The following is a 20,195-nucleotide window of genomic DNA, read 5'->3' on the forward strand; positions in this document are numbered from 1 at the left end:
TGTTGTTGTTGTTGTTGTTGTTGTTGTTGTTGTTGTTGTTGTTGTTGTTGTTGTTGTTGTTGTTGTTGTTGTTGTTGTTCTGGTTGCTTTCTTCTTCTCCCACTTTCCTCTTCTTTGTCTTCAGCATCTTTTTCCTCCTCTTCGTGTTCACGGATTTTTTTCTTTTCTTGTTTTTTTTTTTTTTTTTTTTTTTCAAGATTGGTATAACTTTTTTTTCAATGTTTTCAGTGAAAGTATTGTGCCGTTCTTCAACCTCATCTCATCTCTCTCAAATTTCTCCTCTGTCCCAAATATCTTTCTATTCCCATACAGCACAAAAGTTGGAAATCTATGTAATACCATTGTCAAAAGTAATTTCGTATTACAGAAGCAAGAAAAACAATATGTAATAGGTCTGGATAAATCCATAACATCTGTACTAAATCACTATTACTTGTGTATTTATATAAATCATGAGAATGTAGACTGTAATAAATTTGTCAATACAAACTTGTAATACATCCAGCACTTCACAGCTTTTATGAACTTGGTAAAAATCAATGATGTTCAAAGATAGTGTGTAATAGAAATTTTAAATGCCAAAAAATACAGGTCCAGTTGTATTAAACAGGTTTAATAACCTAGTTTGAAATTAAGTCTTGTAATACACATGGAAAGAGATGGCAATTGCGCGGTAATGTTTTTATCCAACTGTATTACATTCCAAAAAAGTTCCATGTTTTTATTTTCAAGTCCTATTCAAATTGGAATAATAGGTACGATATGTACATAGGTAAGATAGGTGATAGGTAACATACCTATTATTAAAAACATATAAACAAAATACAGTCGAACCTGGATAAACGAGAATCCAAGGGACCAGCTCATTTTTTCGTTTAAGGCGGTTTAATAAAACATTTCCTCGTTTATAAAGGTTTAGCAAAGTGGAAGAGCCTAGGTATAGATAGACCTAATCAGATTGGGTAAACATTATATTTAATATAAAGGTGTGTCCAAACATAGTCGACCGGCCGTCGATCGATGAGGTCAATCTATGTTGTCGAGGCATTGTGAACGGTTCAGTCGACGTCGATCGACGGCCGGTCGACTATGTGTGGACAGGTGGACATACTTTTATAGCTATTGTTTCAAGAAGATCACCTGTTCATTGGCCCGAATATCCCCGGCTAGAAGACATCCAATGTTGCTTTCGGTAGGGTCTCGTCTACAGTCAACCTCTGTTGCGCCTGCTATGGGTAGATATGGTTTGTTGGCCGCAGACAGAATGCCCTGGCGCAGAAATCCGTTGTCATTGCGAATATCTCGTAGAACCCGCGATCTCTCCTCTGTGAAACCGTACACCTGTAACCATGCGTTTGAGAAGAAGTAAAACTTTTGAGAGAAAGTGTCAAGGAAAATACTGATCCGTTTCCCTGTCCATTAATTTCAACCCAAAGTCATAGGCCAGCCACTCTCACTATCAGGTAGACCTGACAGGTATGGCTGAAAAGGTTCGTCTGTCAGGTCTGATACCTAATGAGCACACACACTATCAGGTGTACATGTCGTCAGGTCTACCTGATAGTGGATGGCTGGCCATACGTTTCACCTCAGAGCCATGAATTTCAAAACAGACTCAATAATTTTCGATGGCTGAAAAGGTTCGTCTGTCAGGTCTGATACCTAATGAGCACACACACTATCAGGTGCACATGTCGTCAGGTCTACCTGATAGTGGATGGCTGGCCATACGTTTCACCTCAGAGCCATGAATTTCAAAACAGACTCAATAATTTTCAAATTCGTTTTGAGAACTATCTATTTTACCTGAGAGCCATCAATGTATGCAGTAAGCTGATTGATCTGCTCGCGAGGTTGCACGGTGTCCCAAAACATCGAAGTCATTCCGGAGCCACAAATGGCGCTGCTCCGAATGAAGTCGATGCAGCGTCGCTTCTTAACTCGCGGGTCATCGTGTGGCACTTCCATGGGGAAGCAGGGTGGCGAGAAGGCGCAGGATTTCTTGCAGTCGATACCTGAGGGAGAAGAAATTCGGACAGAAGCACTGGTGAGATATACTTGGTCCGAGAATTTCAGGCAGTTTTTGAAAGAAGAATTCAAGTCAATATGTCACTAATCAATAGGACGCATCGCGGTTCGCGGACGTGGGTTGCTGCCTTATTCTATTCTACAGCCTCCATACACAAAAAGCCCACTCCAAGGCTTAGGTGTAGGGGCAAACAGCTCTAAAGGATTGGTTAAGCTTCTACGAATCTATTCTATTCTTGGGCACACGATGCACTCACCTCACGGCAGGTTCCTTTTGTTAACCAGTGAGATATCCAACGAAAGGTACAGAAAATCTAGTTAAGAAGTGTGGTAGTGCTCCGCACCGCCCAGTGAAAATTTGACAGCGCTACTAAATCAATCAATACATAATGGTTCCATCATGGGACGGGTCGATGTACAAAGCCTCTCTACCAATTTCGATCTTTGTATCCCTGCTCCTTCTCGATATCGTTCCAACCTTGTTTTCTTGACAGCGCTACTAAGAGATATAAATAATATGGTTAGATGAAATACCTCTTCTTACCTTCCCAGCTTTCCAAACTGGTGGCGGGGATGGCATGATCCAAGTCATGATCTAGGAATTGTCCCCATTGCATCACCATGTGCGTGATAACAGGATCTGGTGTAATGGACTCTGTACTAATCAGCTCATTGGATACAACTCTGGCTGGGGGTTTCTCATAGCCGTAGTATTTCAGCCCTTTGGTCCAACCTAGAAGAGGGATGGGAGTTCGAACATAAATCCTAAACGTATTGCCTGATTGCCTCCTTCTTTCTTCCTTCAAGGCGCTTTAACAAAACGGACAATAGGCCCCGCCTACCGGATATTGACTCCTTGATCACTGACCTGTGTTTACAATGACTTACCTTTTGATTTATCAAAGATGGCGCGGGCTGGCTGGGATTTGACCTCCCCCATTGGACTCTTGGCCATACACTCATACACCCCCTCATCTGACGCCTCCATGGAGTGGATCATCAAATTGTTACATCCACTACCTTCTGGTGGATGTGCCTAATTCACCATGTTGTAATGTTGCAAAGGATTTAATGAAAGAGAAAAATTGCTACATACATCCTCTACGATAATAGTGGATGTGTCAAATTCACCATGTTATAATTTTTCATGTATAAGTGAGAGCATCACCCACCCATAGTACCATTCCGTTTTCTATTACAGCAAAACTTCGATTGATGAGAACTTCAGGCGATGTGACAACTTCGGTGGGAAGTAGGATCAGACTGGAATGTCAATTTGAGGGATATCCTGCTCCTAGCATTACCTGGAGAAAAGAAGATATTGTGATTGCCAACGATGATAAATTTCATATTCAGGTAATCTAACAAGTACCTATTTACACAAACCCAGATCTGAAAGTAATATTATTTTAAGAGTATAGAGCCCAGCCTACTTAGCTTGGAGGGTAAAACGGCTGTATTGTAAGCGCTAGGTCACGGATTTCCATTCACGGGGCACTGTATATCCTGAACGGATAAGGTTCGTTCTCGGAACGGCTAACTTTCTCCTATCCTGTTCTCCTCTCTTCGATTTCGGGAAGACGAAACCTAATTTATTAAGGTCCCTCTATGAATCTTGTATAGTTAGTCAAAGGTCCGGCCTGAGTTCAATGTAATAAATAAGTTAAATCTAAAAAAAAAAAGAATAATAATGGGAAAAAATCCGAAATGTATTTCAGACGGATGATCGCCGGAGCAGCACAGAGCTAGTAATATCAGGAGTACAGAGAGAACATGGAGGTCGGTATAGCTGTGTGGCTGGAAACCCAGCTGGTGTATATCGGGGAGACCTACATGTCACTGTCAATGGTAAGTAATGGGGGATGTGATTTTGGATTAACAACTGTAGACCTCTAGAATTACATGTGTCAGAGGGAGAGAGAACTAGATGAAGAATAACATATGGATGATGATATGTCAGAGAGCTGGACACAAAGATTTGATTCTAAAGATTATTGAAATCATCTTCGTTCCTTTAAACGTTAAAATCCAGCTGGTGTATATCGGGGAGACCTACATGTCACTGTCAATGGTAAGTAATGGGGGATCTGATTTTGGATTAACAATATTGTAGACCTCTAGAATCACATGTGTCAGAGGGAGAGGGAGAGAGAACTAGATGAAGAATAACATAATTATATGGATGATGATATGTCAGAGAGCTGGACACAAAGATTTGATTCTAAAGATTATTGAAATCATCTTCGTTCCTTTAAACGTTAAAATCTGTCAACAATGTGGGAAATTTCCCCTGAACCTTTAACTAAACCTACATACGTAAATGATTAGAGCAGCGTTGTGTCAATTTGGCTAAATACACTCACACCTGACAAATTTTGTATTCACAGCACCTCCAATTTTCATTCAACGACCCGTGAGCACCACGTACTCCACAGGAAGTACTAGCAGAATCACATGTCTTGTGGAGGGCCATCCTCTACCTCAGATGACTTGGTTCCACGATGGAAACTCATTGGATTCAGACGATCACGTGACTTATGAACATGATGGTGAGTTTTTATGAATCTTGAAAAAACATTAAGGAATTATTTTGAAACTAAATTCAATAAGGAATAAGATCACCCTGTAGAACATCTCGTTTCGATGGTCTTTTGTACATTATTTAGCTCCTCGAACTTCAGTTTCGATGATATATCTATATAAAATCACTCAAACATAGGTAGCATAACTGAACGAACAGCTATTGATTGAATTCCCCCGATATGCCGATTCCTCCTTTTGACGGAATATTTTCTCCTCTCCATCTACAGGTTTCGTCCTAGTGCTGAACGGGGTACGCGAATCGGACGCAGGGGTGTACAACTGCGTCGCGCAGAACAGTGAGGGGAGTGCCGAGTCCGTAGCCATGATTCGTATCAACGGGCACCGAGCACCCCGTCTTGTGGTGAAACCATTCGACATGCGCGCTCCTGCCGGGAGTAGTGTGGAAATTCCGTGCAAGCCAGATGGTGAACCACTGCCTCGCATCTCGTGGAGCAAGGACGAGGCGGAATTTGTGGAGGATAGAAATCACAAGTGAGTTCAGATAGGAAAAGGAAGCTAGTCGGATTCTCAAAAATATTTATGAATATACTTACTTACATTCTGTGTCCAGCATACCTATCTCTCATAATATATCTTGTCCAAATGTCCATCCAGAAAAGAGCAGTCTGGAAGGCCTATGAATATAAATACTCATAAGTACATATAGGTATAATGTTTATGAAGATAAGAATTGAACAAGTAAGTTCATAATAGATGCTGTTAAATCAGCTTATCACAAAAGGACACTTTTTGAGGCTTGTACTTTTATTTCCTTTGTCCAGAATACATCGGACAGGCAGCCTGCGCCTTTACAACATTGGACCTCAGGATTCTGGTCTATACAGGTGTACTGCCAGCAACCTGCTTGGGGAAGATGTCGCTGAGGGATATTTGACCGTTACTGGAGGTGAGATGAGTTCCCCTGAACCTTTAACTAAACCTACATACGTAAATGATGGACACAGAGCAGCGTTGTGTCAATTTGGCTAAATACACTCACACCTGACATATTTTGTATTCACAGCACCTCCAATTTTCATTCAACGACCCGTGAGCACCACATATTCCACAGGAAGTACTAGCAGAATCACATGTCTTGTGGAGGGCCATCCTCTACCTCAGATGACTTGGTTCCACGATGGAAACTCATTGGATTCAGACGATCACGTGACTTATGAACATGATGGTGAGTTTTTATGAATCTTGAAAAAACATTAAGGAATTATTTTGAAACTAAATTCAATAAGGAATAAGATCACCCTGTAGAACATCTCGTTTCGATGGTCTTTTGTACATTATTTAGCTCCTCGAACTTCAGTTTCGATGATATATCTATATAAAATCACTCAAACATAGGTAGCATAACTGAACGAACAGCTATTGATTGAATTCCCCCGATATGCCGATTCCTCCTTTTGACGGAATATTTTCTCCTCTCCATCTACAGGTTTCGTCCTAGTGCTGAACGGGGTACGCGAATCGGACGCAGGGGTGTACAACTGCGTCGCGCAGAACAGTGAGGGGAGTGCCGAGTCCGTAGCCATGATTCGTATCAACGGGCACCGAGCACCCCGTCTTGTGGTGAAACCATTCGACATGCGCGCTCCTGCCGGGAGTAGTGTGGAAATTCCGTGCAAGCCAGATGGTGAACCACTGCCTCGCATCTCGTGGAGCAAGGACGAGGCGGAATTTGTGGAGGATAGAAATCACAAGTGAGTTCAGATAGGAATAAGAAGTTAGTCGGATTCTCAAAAATATTTATGAATTTACTTACTTACATTCTGTGTCCAGCATATCTATCTCTCGTAATATATCTTGTCCAAATGTCCATCCAGAAAAGAGCAGTCTGGAAGGCCTATGAATATAAATACTCATAAGTACATATAGGTATAATGTTTATGAAGATAAGAATTGAACAAGTAAGTTCATAATAGATGCTGTTAAATCAGCTTATCACAAAAGGACACTTTTTGAGGCTTGTACTTTTATTTCCTTTGTCCAGAATACATCGGACAGGCAGCCTGCGCCTTTACAACATTGGACCTCAGGATTCTGGTCTATACAGGTGTACTGCCAGCAACCTGCTTGGGGAAGATGTCGCTGAGGGATATTTGACCGTTACTGGAGGTGAGATGAACTTAGAAATTATTGCCTTTTATGAAGGCCATTTCTTTCGGATTCAGTACACCTGTAGGTAAGGAACGAGCTAGGAGAACTATTCAAAAGAAAAGGGCATGTTTTTCTGCAATATTGGAATCAACACGTAAATCAATAGACTTACACAATCTCAAAGGGCCTTCATAATACACAAAAGAGCTGATGATCAAGACTACCCATCTACCTTTACCGATTGACATGTACATTTTTGTCGGTGAGATGAACTTAGAAATTATTGCCTTTTATGAAGGCCATTTCTTTTCATACCTAATACTACTTTTAGGCCAGCCACTCACTATCAGGTAGACCAGACAGGTACGGCTGAAAAGAGCTCCGTTTGTCAGGTCTACCTGATAGTGAGTGGCTGGCCTTGGGTCCCTTCGTAATGAAAAGTTTACCATTTCCCTATATTCTAGTTACCTATCCAGTAATTGGGAATTGACTTATTCAGTAAACATTAAAGGTCATGGTGCACAATCCATTTTTCAAGAAGTTAATTTCAAGTTTCAGAAAACAGCGTCGAGCCCGCGCCACACACATCGCGAGAACCCTCCGCCTCTAAACCCAGCGTGGCCGACGACACAATTCACATGGCCGTCAAACTGGCCAGTCGAGAGGTCGATGCCGCCGTGAACGCCACGATCAACAGCCTGTTCGGTTACCATAGTAACGAGCAGCAGGATCACGGCTCTCTGATGAAGCTACTGAGGTTCCCGGACGAGTCAGCACGGACGGTGGTGCGTGCAGCGGATGTGTACGAGCGTACGCTGAGTCATATCAAGAAACACATACAGGCGGGCGTCAAGATGAACTTGAGCGAGGGTGAGTGAAAAGATTTTAGCATTGTTCGTCACTATCCATTATAACGAGGTGCACCATAGTGATGGACGGTGTAGTGTAAAAACTGAGATGGTTTCTTCAAATTAAATTGATCCTAAGGGCAAAGAAAACCTAGATCCTTGACAAATGGAGTATGCCTGAAAGCATGTGGTATGTTCCAATCCACTCGACCTAAATAATTTCACAAGTAACATCGTCGTTCTCAGAGACTTATAACTACACTCCAATGACAACAACGGTTCTACCCACGTCATTCCTAAGGCCAACCATTCTCTATCAGGTAGACGTGACAGGTACAGCTGATCAGGTCCTTCTGTCAGAACTACCTGATAGTGTGTGTGCTCATCAGGTATCAGGTAGACATGACAGGCGGACCTAATCAGGTGCACCTGTCAGGTTTACCTGATAGTGATTGGCTGACCCAAGTGTTTGGTTTACCAGGTTTCAGCTACCACGACGTCCTCTCACCTCGCCAGATCGAACTCATAGCCAACTTGTCCGGATGTATGGAACATCAGCGTAAAATTTCAAAATGTCTCAGCTACACAGGATTTTTATCCAACAATTGATAAACGCAGCCTAAAATATATTAACCCAGAGCTATTTAGAATTAGAATTGTGTGTGGGTACTAAGACAAAGACGGCAGGCATCCCCTTCCAATCACTCATTGGCGGTAAGCTTTTAGGCCTTGGGGACTGGAAAAGGTACTATTAAACAAAAAGGTAATATTAAAGGTGATATTAAACAGTTATCTGGTAAAGGTGATATTAAACAGTTATCTGGTAAGTCACAGCCTAGCGAGACGCCACAGTAGCATTTGAAAAGGGGTGATTTTTTTTTTTCTTTTCTCAGTTAATTAATTGCTTAACTTATTTTAATATGACTAGGGTTCTTATGGATTTTCCGAAACGGATTCGAGTTTCGCCTCTCTCGTAGGTTTTTTCAAGATGACTGAACTTGTTTTCTCAGGGAGATCTATCCCTGGGCAAAGCGTTCTTCTCGCCATGGCGTCTGGTGGACGAGGGGGGCGTCGATCCTCTACTGCGAGGCTTCATCACAAGTCCCGCCAAACGGAAGCGTCCCACCGAAAACCTCAACAAAGAACTCACAGACAAGCTGTTCACGACGTTTCACGCCGTATCTTTGGATCTGGCGGCTATGAATATTCAGCGCGGTAGAGATCATGGCATTCCGGAGTACAATGCGTGGCGAGAGTATTGTGGATTGCCGCGGGCAAACACATTCGAGGATCTGGCCAGAGAGATAACCGACAGGAGAGTGCGGGACAAGTTACAGAGGCTGTATGGTCATCCTGGTAAGAGTTGGTTCTGAAGGGAGGGCAATAGTAATTTTATTGTGGTGAAATGGTTATATTCACGTTATATCTGTCCCGTGGGTGAGTGATAAGTGATCAATAATCTTGACTCATTGTGTGTGGGTATTAAGACAAAGACGGCAGGCATCCCCTTCCAATCACTCATTGGCGGTAAGCTTTTAGGCCTTGGGGACTGGAAAAGGTACTAAAGGTGATATTAAACAGTTATCTGGTAAGTCACAGCCTAGCGAGACGCCACAGTAGCATTTGAAAAGGGGTGATTTTTTTCTTTCTTATATCTTGGATTTCATATTCATTATCAAGATCACTCTTCCTGTAAAATATTTCAAAATGTCTCAGCTACACAGGACTTTTACCCAACAATTGATAAACGCAGCCTAAAATATATTAACCCAGAGCTATTTAGAATTAGATTTGTGTGTGGGTATTAAGACAAAGACGGCACGGCAGGCATCCCCTTTCAATCACTCATTGGCGGTAAGCTTTCAGGCCTTGGGGAATTTTTCTTTCTTTTCTCAGTTAATTAATTGCTTAACTTATTTTAATATGACTAGGGTTCTTATGGATTTTCCGAAACGGATTCGAGTTTCGCCTAGTATCAGGAAGACATGACAGGCGGACCTGATGAGGTGCACCTGTCAGGTTCACCTGATAGTGAGTGACTGACCTAAGTGTTTGGCTTACCAGGTTTCAGCTACCACGACGTCCTCTCACCTCGCCAGATCGAACTCATAGCCAACTTGTCCGGATGTATGGAACATCAGCGTACGGCCAACTGCAGTGACCTGTGCTTCCATACGAAGTATCGTACGATAGATGGCACGTGTAACAACTTGCAGCATCCTATGTGGGGGGCGTCCCTGACTGGATTCCGAAGACTGTTGAAGCCAATCTACGAGAATGGATTCAGTACACCTGTAGGTAAGGAACGAGCTAGGAGAACTATTCGAAAGAAAAGGGCATGTTTTTCTGCAATATTGGAATCAATACGTAAATCAATCTCAAAGGGCCTTCATAATACACAAAAGAGCTGATGATCAAGACTACCCATCTACCTTTACCGATTGACATGTACATTTTTGTCATAGTATTCGCCTGGGTAACTCTGACCCTGACCACTGACCAGCCATGTGGTGAAATGGTTATATTCACGTTATATCTGTCTCGTGGGTGAGTGTTAAGTGATCAATAATCTTGACTCTGGATCATGCTCTGAATTTCCCTCTAGCTTTCAGGCAAGAGAGTTGTGCTAGACATAGGAACTATCGTCCACTATTTCCTTACTTCTAACTTTCTGAAAGACACAATAACTACCAATCTGAAAGGCACAATGACGAAAGAGAAAACTGACAGGAGAGTAACTCTGGATCATGCTCTGAATTTCCCTCTAGCTTTCAGGCAAGAGAGTTGTGCACTTGTGCTAGACAAAGGAACTATCGTCAACTATTTCCTTACTTCTAACTTTCTGAAAGACACAATAACTACCAATCTGAAAGGCACAATGACGAAAGAGAAAGTTTCTAGTGATTTTTTTCCCTTGCTTTTCATTTCTCTGATCGAACCACCCTTTACTCTCTTCTAGGTTGGACCAAAGGGCTGAAATACTACGGCTATGAGAAACCCCCAGCCAGAGTTGTATCCAATGAAGACAAGTTACAGAGGCTGTATGGTCATCCTGGTAAGAGTTGGTTCTGAAGGGAGAGCAATAGTAATTTTATTGTGGTGAAATGGTTATATTCACGTTATATCTGTCCCGTGGGTGAGTGATAAGTGATCAATAATCTTGACTCTGGATCATGCTCTGAATTTCCCTCTAGCTTTCAGGCAAGAGAGTTGTGCACTTGTGCTAGACATAGGAACTATCGTCAACTATTTCCTTACTTCTAACTTTCTGAAAGACACAATAACTACCAATCTGAAAGGCACAATGACGAAAGAGAAAACTGACAGGAGAGTGCGGAATAAATTACAGGGAAGTTATCAGATAGTTCACAATTTCACATAACTCTTTATACCACCCCCTGTTATTACTCTTCAAACCAGCCCCTATTCTCTCTTCCCCGATGGCAGGTAACATCGACCCGTTCGTGGGTGCTATCCTAGAGGACCAAGTGGACGGGGGACGGGTGGGACCCACCATGCGATGTCTCCTCATAGATCAATTTAAACGTATTCGGGACGGTGCCTAGTTCACAATTTCACATAACTCTTTATACCACCCCCTGTTATTACTCTTCAAACCACCCCCTATTCTCTCTTCCCCGATGGCAGGTAACATCGACCCGTTCGTGGGTGCCATCCTAGAGGACCAAGTGGACGGGGGACGGGTGGGACCCACCATGCGATGTCTCCTCATAGATCAATTTAAACGTATTCGGGACGGTGTATTTCACATAACTCTTTATACCACCCCCTGTTATTACACTTCAAACCACCCCCTATTCTCTCTTCCCCGATGGCAGGTAACATCGACCCGTTCGTGGGTGCCATCCTTGAGGACCAAGTGGACGGGGGACGGGTGGGACCCACCATGCGATGTCTCCTCATAGATCAATTTAAACGTATTCGGGACGGTGATCGCTTCTGGTACGAAAATCCGTCGACTTTCAAACCGGCACAGCTGACTCAGATCAAACAGGCGTCACTAGCCCGGGTGATTTGTGATTCTGGAGACCGTCTCACCGAGGTAAGAGTTTGTTTTTCTCCTCGGCCGAGTGGGTATCACACTAGACTTGCACTCCGGAGTTCCCGGGTTCGATTCTCGGCGGTTTTTTCGGCTCTGTGCTTGGATTTCGGGGTGCACTCAGCCTCGTGAGGACATTTGAGTAGCTACTTTAATCGAGTAGCAACATCCATTACACCAGATCCTGTCATCACGCACATGGTCATGCAATGGGGACAATTCCTAGACCATGACTTGGATCATGCCATCCCCGCCACCAGTTTGGAAAGCTGGGAAGGTAAGAAGAGGTATTTCATCGAAACATATTATTTATAAATCAAATCATAATCATGAATTGTTTGTGGTGAAGCAACAGTCTCTTCACAACTTAGCGTGCAAACTAAGTGTGATACCCACTTGGCCACGGAGGTTGCCCCATATTATTTATATCTCTTTAGTAGCGCTGTCAAATTTTAACTTGGTGGTGCGGAGCTCTATTGCACACTGCACTACTTAACTAGATTTTCTGTACCTTCCGTTGAACAACTCACAGGTTAACAAAAGGAACCTGCCGTGAGGTGAGTGCATCGTATGCCCAAGAATAGAATAGATTCTTAGAAGCTTAACTTATCCTTTAGGGCTGTATGCCCCTACACCTAAGCCTTGGACTGAGCTTTTTGTGTATGGAGGCTGTAGAATAGAATAAGGCAGCAACCCACGTCCGCAAACCGCGATGCGTCCTATTGATTATTGACATATTGACTTGAATTCTTCTTTCAAAAACTGCCTGAAATTCTCGGACCAAGTATATCTCACCAGTGCTTCTATCCCAATTTCTTCTCCCTCAGGTATCGACTGCAAGAAATCCTGCGCCTTCTCGCCACCCTGCTTCCCCATGGAAGTGCCACACGATGACCCGGGACCAACTTCGTGAAGATTCGAGTAAAATTTCAGAAGAACAACGGCCTATGTGTAAAGTTTTTGCCTCGGGGCAAGGTGTTTTTGCATGCAAAGTAAGTGAGAGTTTCATGTAAAAGGGCCTTTGTGTAAAAAAAAACATAATTCTGGGACAAATTTTACATTACCTACTGTATTAAAATGTCTCTCCTGAAAAGTAACGAAAATAACATAGGCCGTTCTTCTTGAGAACGATTCAGTTGTTCTTTGCTCCGTTTCCTGGGTGAACGGACTGGAATTGAAAACTCCAAATTATAGATATTCGGGGGCCCCTAAAATGACTGGGGCCCCTCTCCACGCCCTGCGGGGTTTGCGGGATTGGACTTACGCCAGTGCTACTCAAGCAGTAAAAACGCATCAACTTCAGTAATAATTCTTAGGTTATCGCATTATTTCGGTAACAGGGTAGTGGTCTCTTTTGTCAATGATCGTAGCATTCGTATGTAGACTTTGCCGATGAACATTGTTTGGGTGCGCGAGGCAAGGGGTTTGTTTGAAACAGTGAACTTTCCCGTGCTGGAAATATGGAAGCAGAAACACAAGAAAATTTTGGTTAAATATTTGAAGATATGGAGAGAATAGACGTGAAGAGATCCTTGCTGGTAAGCACAAAACTTCCAGAAAAGAAAATGTATTTTTATGTGAGTTTGCCAGCCTAGTTTGCTTGGTTGGTAGCGCGTCTGCCTTGTAAGCGCTAGGCCGCGGGTTCGATTCCCACCCTGGGCGGATTTTATCCTGAACGGATAATGTTCGTTCTGGGAACGGCTGGCTTTCTCCTATCCTGTCGTCCTTCTCTCTTCGATTTCGGGAAGATAAGACCTTAGCAGTTACAGTTCCCTCTGTCAAACCTCCAAAAAAAAATCCTTAATGGTGGATTTCACCAATGACCTAATGAGAGATTTCACTAATAGGAGAATTTTTAATCATCCAAAAAGGAGTTTTTAATCATCCAAAAAGGAGTTTTTAATTATCCAAAAAGGAGTTTTAAGTAATCCAAAAACGAGGAGTTTTTCAAAACTCCTGTTTGGATCTTTAAAATCTCCTTTTTGGATCATTAAAAAATCTCCCATTAGTGAAATCTCTGATTAAGTCATTGGTGAAATTCACCATAAATGTTCCATAACTTACCTTACACTCGCACTTGGTACAGTGATCAGCAGTTAATCCTCCAAAAAGGAGTTTTTAATTATCCAAAAAGGAGATTTAAGTAATCCAAAAAGGAGGAGTTTTTCAAAACTCCTGTTTGGATCTTTAAAATCTCCTTTTTGGATCATTAAAAAATCTCCCATTGGTGAAATCTCTGATTAAGTCATTGGTGAAATTCACCATAAATGTTCCATAACTTACCTTACACTCGCACTTGGTACAGTGATCAGCAGGCCGTGTCCACACTGCATGGTTTTGTCGCACCACCCCCACCTCATCCATACACGTAGACACAGTCGTATTACTCTCCATATGTTTCAGCTTCTTCTTCAGTTGCTTGATACTCCTCTGCAGATCTGACACGACTGTTTCCAGGCCCTCCAATCGCTCCTCAGTAATGTTGACTAGACTAAGCGCCCGTCTGGCTCTCACATCTTCTGCAGATCTGACACGACTGTTTCCAGGCCCTCCAATCGCTCCTCAGTAATGTTGACTAGACTTAGCGCCCTTCTGGCTCTCACATCAATTTCCTCGTCATTCTCACAATCTGAAAGTCAATGGTTTCTTATGAACTCGTCCGATTCCGAAAAACCAGAACAATCAAAAAATGCCATACACACAACCAAGCCCACTTGGGAGGCGAAAGCCTGTATGAAGGTGCTTAACTCTACACACAAAAAGCCCACTCTGAGGCTTAGGTGTGGGGGCAAATGCCCCAAAAGTATGGGTTAAACTTATATGAATCTACGAAATGGTTTCTTCAAATTAAATTGATCCTCAAATGGCAAGGTAAACCTAGATCCTTGACAAATGGAGTAAGCCTGAAGGCATGTGATCCACTCGACCCCTATCCTTGAATTTTTTCTAGCTTAGAAATACTCAATTATCAGAAACTCTTTATTGTGAATCTGGTTTTAGTACTCACCAGGGCCCTCACACTCATACCAGAACCTCAAGTCTAGACCAGGCACCTCAGAACAGGGCATGAAACTGGGAGTTTGATGCCGTGGCAGTATAAACACATTGGGCGGCACCTGAAACAAAAGGTATGAAATTTTCATGTAAATCAAAGAAAATGGTGGGTATTACAGCATTACTAATATAAGTGCCTCCTTTACTATTAATTTATTTTCATCTACTCGTATCATCAACTTACACTGGTAATGCCGTCACAGGTTGCTACTCGATTAAAGTAGCTACTCAAATGTCCTCACGAGGCTGAGTGCACCCCGAAATCCAAGCACAGAGGGTAATGCCGCCACAGGTTGCTACTCGATTAAAGTAGCTAATCAAATGTCCTCACGAGGCTGAGTGCACCCCGAAATCCAAGCACAGAACCGAAAAAACCGCCGGGAATCGAACCCGGGAACTCCGGAGTGCAAGTCTAGTGTGATACCCACTCGGCCGAGGAGAAAAACAAACTCTTACCTCGGTGAGACGGGACAATGCCATATCATGAGTTTTTCATTAGGGAAAGCTATGAACCCATACCTATACCTACAGCTATACACTTACAGTAGGTACCTTGTCATTCCTAAGGCCAACCATTCTCTATCAGGTAGACCTGACAGGTACAGCTGATCAGGTCCTTCTGTCAGAACTACCTGATAGTGTGTGTGCTCATCAAGTATCAGGACTAGACCTTTAAAGGTTCAGTGGATACCTACTTGAAGACTGATGACTCTGATAAGAGAGGAAAATGTTTGTTTACAAGGCCTGTGATAGCGACTAAAAAGGGGATGACAGGCAAGAAATTTCCACCTAGGTAGATAGAAGTACCTATACTACCTAATTAGATTCTGCATATGACGTTCAACTTCAAAGATCTTCCAGGAACTTGGTATTGCATTCGACGTTATAAGTTTGTGGACAGTCCTGTGACAGTACTAATATTAGGTTTTGTCCAGTGACCATACGTGTGTGACCAAGTTCTGGCAAACACACAAAGGACGGGAGTTCGAACATTAATCCCAAACGTATTGCCTGATTGCCTCCTTCTTTCTTCCTTCAAGACGCTTTAACAATACGTACAATAGGTCCCTCCTACCGGATATTGACTCCTTGATCACTGACCTGTGTTTACAATGACTTACCTTTTGATTTATCAAAGATGGCGCGGGCTGGCTGGGATTTGACCTCCCCCATTGGACTCTTGGCCATACACTCATACACCCCCTCATCTGACGCCTCCATGGAGTGGATCATCAACCCGTCTGACGTCTGTTGGAACCGGGGATCATCCATGTCCACTGCATTGCTGAAAGTCACCAACAGTCATAGTCATTTTGAGGAATAAAGTCAACAAAGGCAGACATCTTCAATAATCCGAAAGCAAACATGTAAAAGGAAATTCTTGGGAAGGACAGTAGGACGCATTGGGTTGATAACTTGATATGTTCTACATGACTACATATTTCAAGCTATCAAATTCCCTTGTTTCTTTCTTTATACTGTTGGCTGAGGTAGTGCCATTACGTGTCCTAGAGTTAATTCAGCAATTCCAGGCGGTCCATCTATGGCCCATATAATCTATGCCCTTCTGTGGCCCCTCGGCAATTGCATGTCCCATATTATCAAAAATCAGCTGTTCTACTGGGTCTCCAACTTACTTGTCTCTCACCCAAACAATTTCTGGGCGCGGATTTCCTTCGGCTTTACACGTGAAAAACACCTCATCTCCCAACGTCACTTCTACATCTCGTGGGTCCTCAGTAATACGAGGCTTTACTGGAACATACAGGGTGTCAATAAAACTATTTGATGTGAAGGAAGAGGAAGAGTAAAAGTTACTTGTGTTCTTCTTTAGTTAAGATGAATCTTCACAAAATCACGTCAGAATCCATCAGTATGAAAGACAAATACCTAGTTGATCAATAGCTACTTAGTTCATCATTTTATTAATGAGAATTTTATGACAGTTGTGGGGGCTTTCTGCTGAAAGGGTACTGAGCTAGTGATCATGGACCTTCGCTGGATACATTTGGGAGATCCTAAATACGTCGATTCCGTAGGGTTTGAAACTGAAAGTTGGTGAGAGCAGTACTATAATTTTCTCCTTTTTCAACGGCACGGAACTCGCGTATGACCTTTTTTTTGGAGTTGACCCAACTCATAAGTTTTTCAGCGCTAACTTCTCACATAGCTTTGGAATTCCCTGGCAGACTTACCACAGTGAAGATCTTCCTCGTTAATAAGAGCCAAGGGTTTGCCTTCCATATGGGAAGGAAATCGACAAGTGGCCGTAAACTGGGAACTGTCCTGTTTGTCTTGAAGCATTTTAGTAAGCCACATCATCTGGCAGTCACACACCAAGGCGTTGCTATCCAGTCGTCTGCACGGGAGAAAAATCAAAGGATTAAAATGATATACGCGTACTGAAGCTAGTGTTGAGGTTAAAATTAATATTGAATGGAAGTTCATCTATGGCCGAATGCGGCGGTACTTTTCCCAATTTCCAAAGGATTAAAATGATATACCTACGCGTACTGAAGCTAGTGTTGAGGTTAAAATTAATATTGAATGGAAGTTCATCTATGGCCGAATGCGGCGGTACTTTTCCCAATTTTGATTGGGCATCCAACCCAACGAAGTTGAACACAACTTGTTGTGTTCTATAGAGAACTCTGCATAAAATAAAGTTGTTTAATAGGTACGTAGGATATAACAGGTTGGAGGTGATTATTGGTACTATATGATTTAAGGATAAACTTTTCATGTACCAGCAAGGGTCAGTACCCGTACTCGGAATCAGTGTACCTACATGAGCTATCTTTCTCTTAGGCCTTTTATCGCTACCAGTGACTCGAGTAAGCCACCCAGGTTTTTATCCAAGTCTAAAGTTTCCTCTAAGCTGGCGGATTGCAAAAGTTTAGTTCACTTACAGACGAGACAGTTTGTGTAGTCCATGCAATGACCCGGGGGCAATGCTGCGGAGTTTGTTATCCTGTAGGAATCTATGGAAACAGAAGAACAATAGAGGAAAATCAAAGAACAATACATCACTAACCATGATGGACTTGGATCATTGAACCTAAGCTATAATATTGAAAATACCGAAGTTTCCTTCCATAAATATGTATAAACTTCAAATTTTGCTCTTCTTTTCGTAGTTTGTAAGTTTTTTTTTGCGTCAAAATGACGTCATCCCAAATAGCCCCCAGAACAGTGCAGTCTAGTGCTCTCGGTTTTTCGAATATATTTAGAAAAAACTTGCGATATTGGTTTTTTTATTTGTCCAAAATTGACCTGAAGTCAAAGTCTAACTAGCGCCAACCAACTCACTATCAGGTAGACCTGATCAAGTTGCCTGTCGTCAAGTCTACCTGATAGTGAGTGGCTGGCCTAAGACTGTCTATTGGTATACTCACAACCGGTCCAGGTTCTCCAAGTTTGAAAAAACTCCCTTCTCAATACGCTCCAGCCGATTGTTTCATGCCCTGTTCTGAGGTGCCTGGTCTAGACTTGAGGTTCTGGTATGAGTGTGAGGGCCCTGGTGAGTACTAAAACCAGATTCACAATAAATAGTTTCTGATAATTGAGTATTTCTAAGCTGGAAAAAATTCAGGGATTGGGGTCGAGTGGATTGGAACACATCACATGCCTTCAGGCTTACTTCATTTGTCAAGGATCTAGGTTTACCTTGCCATTTGAGGATCAATTTAATTTGAAGAAACCATTTCGTGGATTCATATAAGTTTAACCCATCCTTTTGGGGCATTTGCCCCCACACCTAAGCCTCAGAGTGGGCTTTTTGTGTGTGGAGTTAAGCACCGTCACACAGGCTTTCGCCTCCCAAGTGGGCTTGGTTGTGTGTATGGCATTTTTTGATTGTTCTGGTTTTTCGGAATCGGACGAGTTCATAAGACAAAACCAGATTCACAACAAATAGTTTCTGATAATTGAGTATTTCTAAGCTGGAAAAAATTCAAGGATTGGGGTCGAGTGGATTGGAACACATCACATGCCTTCAGACTTACTCCATTTGTCAATGATCTAGGTTTACCTTGCCATTTTAGGATCAATTTAATTTGAAGAAACCATTTCGTGGATTCATATAAGCTTAACCCATCCTTTTGGGGCATTTGCCCCCACACCTAAGCCTCAAAGTGGGCTTTTTGTGTGTGGAGTTAAGCACCGTCATACAGGCTCTCGCCTCCCAAGTGGGCTTGGTTGTGTGTATGGCATTTTTTTATTGTTCTGGTTTTTCGGAATCGGACGAGTTCATAAGAAACCATTGACTTTCAGATTGTGAGAATGACGAGGAAATTGATGTGAGAGCCAGAAGGGCGCTAAGTCTAGTCAACATTACTGAGGAGCGATTGGAGGGCCTGGAAACAGTCGTGTCAGATCTGCAGAAGAGTATCAAGCAACTGAAGAAGAAGCTGAAACATATGGAGAGTAATACGACTGTGTCTACGTGTATGGATGAGGTGGGGGTGGTGCGACAAAACCATGCAGTGTGGACACGGCCTGCTGATCACTGTACCAAGTGCGAGTGTAAGGTAAGTTATGGAACATTTATGGTGAATTTCACCAATGACTTAATCAGAGATTTCACTAATGGGAGATTCTTTTTAAGTGATCCAAAAAGGAGATAAAGATCCACAACAGGACAGTTTGAAAAACTCCTCGTCTTTTTGAAGATACTTAAAACTCCTTCTTGGATAATTACAAAACTCCTTTTTGATGATTAAAAACTTCCGATGATTAAGAATTCTCCCATTCAGTGAAATCCTCTCATAGGCATTGGGTGAAATCACCATTATTATAAGCATTTTTTCTTTAGGAGGTTTGACCAGAGGGAACTGTAACTGCTAAGGTCTTATTTCCCGAAATCGAAGAAGAGAAGGACGACAGGATACGGAAGAAAGCCAGCCGCGCTTCCCAGAACCGAACATTATCCGTTCAGCGAATAAAGATTCCGCCCAGGGTGGGAATCGCAAACCGCGGCATAGCGCTTACAAGGCAGACGCGCTACCAACCAAGCAAACAGTAGGCGCTGGCAAACTCAATAAAGGAATTACTAACTGTCTAACGATTCTGTTCACCGAAGTTAAGGCGACGTACCAGCGGTGGAACCGGATGATGACCATCTCACGTCTATCTCGTGCCTCGCATATCTTCCCACCAATCATGGTGAGGAAAATTGATATGCGGATGCTTGTCACCGAATCCAGGGTAAAAACACCCAGCACTGAATAGCTAATACCAGCTTACTGTTTCAGTACACACGTACCACTGGTACCGGCGCGCACGCCAAACAACGTTCATCGGCAAAAACGTCCTACATACGCAACAGACCCACGACGTCATTGACAAAAGAGCACGCACCGACGACCCGCTGTCGTTACCACGACAATAATGCGATAACCTAAGAATTAGTTACTGAAGTTGATGCGTTTTTACTGCTTGAGTAGCACTGGCGTAAGTCCAATCCCGCAACCCGCAGGGCAGTGGAGAGGGGCCCCAGTCATTTTAGGCCCAAA

At 42.8% G+C, this 20,195-nt stretch overlaps 5 protein-coding genes and 1 long non-coding RNA gene across 6 annotated transcripts in view; 3 read left to right on the forward strand and 3 right to left on the reverse strand.

The window, feature by feature from the left end:
- Window positions 1-3,016, reverse strand: part of LOC103506270 (peroxidasin-like) — a 4,609-nt gene extending 1,593 nt beyond the window's left edge. The window contains exons 1-4 of the mRNA XM_008470656.1: window positions 2,917-3,016; window positions 2,573-2,761; window positions 1,807-2,015; window positions 1,141-1,341 (exon numbers count right to left, since the gene is read on the reverse strand). Of these exons, the coding sequence (XP_008468878.1) occupies window positions 1,141-1,341; window positions 1,807-2,015; window positions 2,573-2,761; window positions 2,917-3,016 (699 nt within the window). The remainder of the gene's footprint in view (window positions 1-1,140; window positions 1,342-1,806; window positions 2,016-2,572; window positions 2,762-2,916) is intronic.
- Window positions 3,015-11,783, forward strand: LOC113466174 (peroxidasin-like). The gene is made up of 13 exons (XM_026821357.1): window positions 3,015-3,054; window positions 3,230-3,384; window positions 3,747-3,876; window positions 4,416-4,577; window positions 4,839-5,103; window positions 5,394-5,518; window positions 7,279-7,590; window positions 9,633-9,866; window positions 10,528-10,623; window positions 11,016-11,126; window positions 11,217-11,327; window positions 11,408-11,631; window positions 11,775-11,783. Exons 1-13 carry the CDS (start codon window positions 3,015-3,017, stop codon window positions 11,781-11,783), a joined length of 1,974 nt encoding a protein of 657 aa, XP_026677158.1.
- An 8-nt stretch (window positions 11,784-11,791) lies between these two features.
- Window positions 11,792-12,525, forward strand: LOC113466188. The gene is made up of 2 exons (XR_003390662.1): window positions 11,792-11,905; window positions 12,456-12,525. It is a non-coding gene; the product is annotated as an uncharacterized LOC113466188 (long non-coding RNA).
- Window position 12,526: 1 nt separating this feature from the next.
- Window positions 12,527-14,139, reverse strand: LOC103506239 (protein kinase C-binding protein NELL1-like). The gene is made up of 2 exons (XM_008470626.1): window positions 13,912-14,139; window positions 12,527-13,080 (listed from the first exon to the last, which is right to left on the reverse strand). The coding sequence occupies exons 1-2, from the start codon at window positions 14,020-14,022 to the stop codon at window positions 12,946-12,948; spliced, it is 246 nt and encodes an 81-aa protein (XP_008468848.1). The 5' UTR covers window positions 14,023-14,139; the 3' UTR covers window positions 12,527-12,945.
- A 1,650-nt stretch (window positions 14,140-15,789) lies between these two features.
- LOC103506273 (peroxidasin-like) lies at window positions 15,790-18,132 on the reverse strand. The gene is made up of 5 exons (XM_026821358.1): window positions 18,078-18,132; window positions 17,592-17,663; window positions 16,878-17,041; window positions 16,320-16,437; window positions 15,790-15,967 (listed from the first exon to the last, which is right to left on the reverse strand). Exons 3-5 carry the CDS (start codon window positions 17,002-17,004, stop codon window positions 15,790-15,792), a joined length of 423 nt encoding a protein of 140 aa, XP_026677159.1. The 5' UTR covers window positions 17,005-17,041; window positions 17,592-17,663; window positions 18,078-18,132.
- A 4-nt stretch (window positions 18,133-18,136) lies between these two features.
- The window catches only part of LOC103506242 (peroxidasin-like), a 10,355-nt gene continuing 8,296 nt past the window's right edge, over window positions 18,137-20,195 (forward strand). Inside the window, exons 1-2 of the mRNA XM_008470628.3 lie at window positions 18,137-18,202; window positions 18,955-19,211. Coding sequence (XP_008468850.1) covers window positions 18,142-18,202; window positions 18,955-19,211 — 318 coding nt within the window. The 5' untranslated portion in view covers window positions 18,137-18,141. The remainder of the gene's footprint in view (window positions 18,203-18,954; window positions 19,212-20,195) is intronic.

The sequence above is a fragment of the Diaphorina citri genome, unplaced genomic scaffold, assembly GCF_000475195.1.
Source record: "Diaphorina citri unplaced genomic scaffold, Diaci psyllid genome assembly version 1.1 scaffold224, whole genome shotgun sequence".
NCBI classification, from domain to species: domain Eukaryota; kingdom Metazoa; phylum Arthropoda; class Insecta; order Hemiptera; family Psyllidae; genus Diaphorina; species Diaphorina citri.

What these genes read in the sequence shown, in the direction of transcription:
- LOC113466174 (XM_026821357.1), top strand. Translation starts at nt 3,015, where the DNA reads ATGGAGTGGATCATCAAATTGTTACATCCACTACCTTCTG. An exon ending in CCTACATGTCACTGTCAATG is followed by an intron (nt 3,877 to 4,415) that starts GTAAGTAATGGG and finishes TTGTATTCACAG; the next exon opens with CACCTCCAATTTTCATTCAA. An exon ending in CAAGATGAACTTGAGCGAGG is followed by an intron (nt 7,591 to 9,632) that starts GTGAGTGAAAAG and finishes TTGGCTTACCAG; the next exon opens with GTTTCAGCTACCACGACGTC.
- LOC103506239 (XM_008470626.1), bottom strand. Translation starts at nt 14,022, where the DNA reads ATGGAGAGTAATACGACTGTGTCTACGTGTATGGATGAGGTGGGGGTG. An exon ending in GTACCAAGTGCGAGTGTAAG is followed by an intron (nt 13,081 to 13,911) that starts GTAAGTTATGGA and finishes CCATATTTCCAG; the next exon opens with CACGGGAAAGTTCACTGTTT.
- LOC103506273 (XM_026821358.1), bottom strand. Translation starts at nt 17,004, where the DNA reads ATGATGTGGCTTACTAAAATGCTTCAAGACAAACAGGACAGTTCCCAG. An exon ending in CGAGGAAGATCTTCACTGTG is followed by an intron (nt 16,438 to 16,877) that starts GTAAGTCTGCCA and finishes TGTATGTTCCAG; the next exon opens with TAAAGCCTCGTATTACTGAG. An exon ending in ATTGTTTGGGTGAGAGACAA is followed by an intron (nt 15,968 to 16,319) that starts GTAAGTTGGAGA and finishes GGTGACTTTCAG; the next exon opens with CAATGCAGTGGACATGGATG.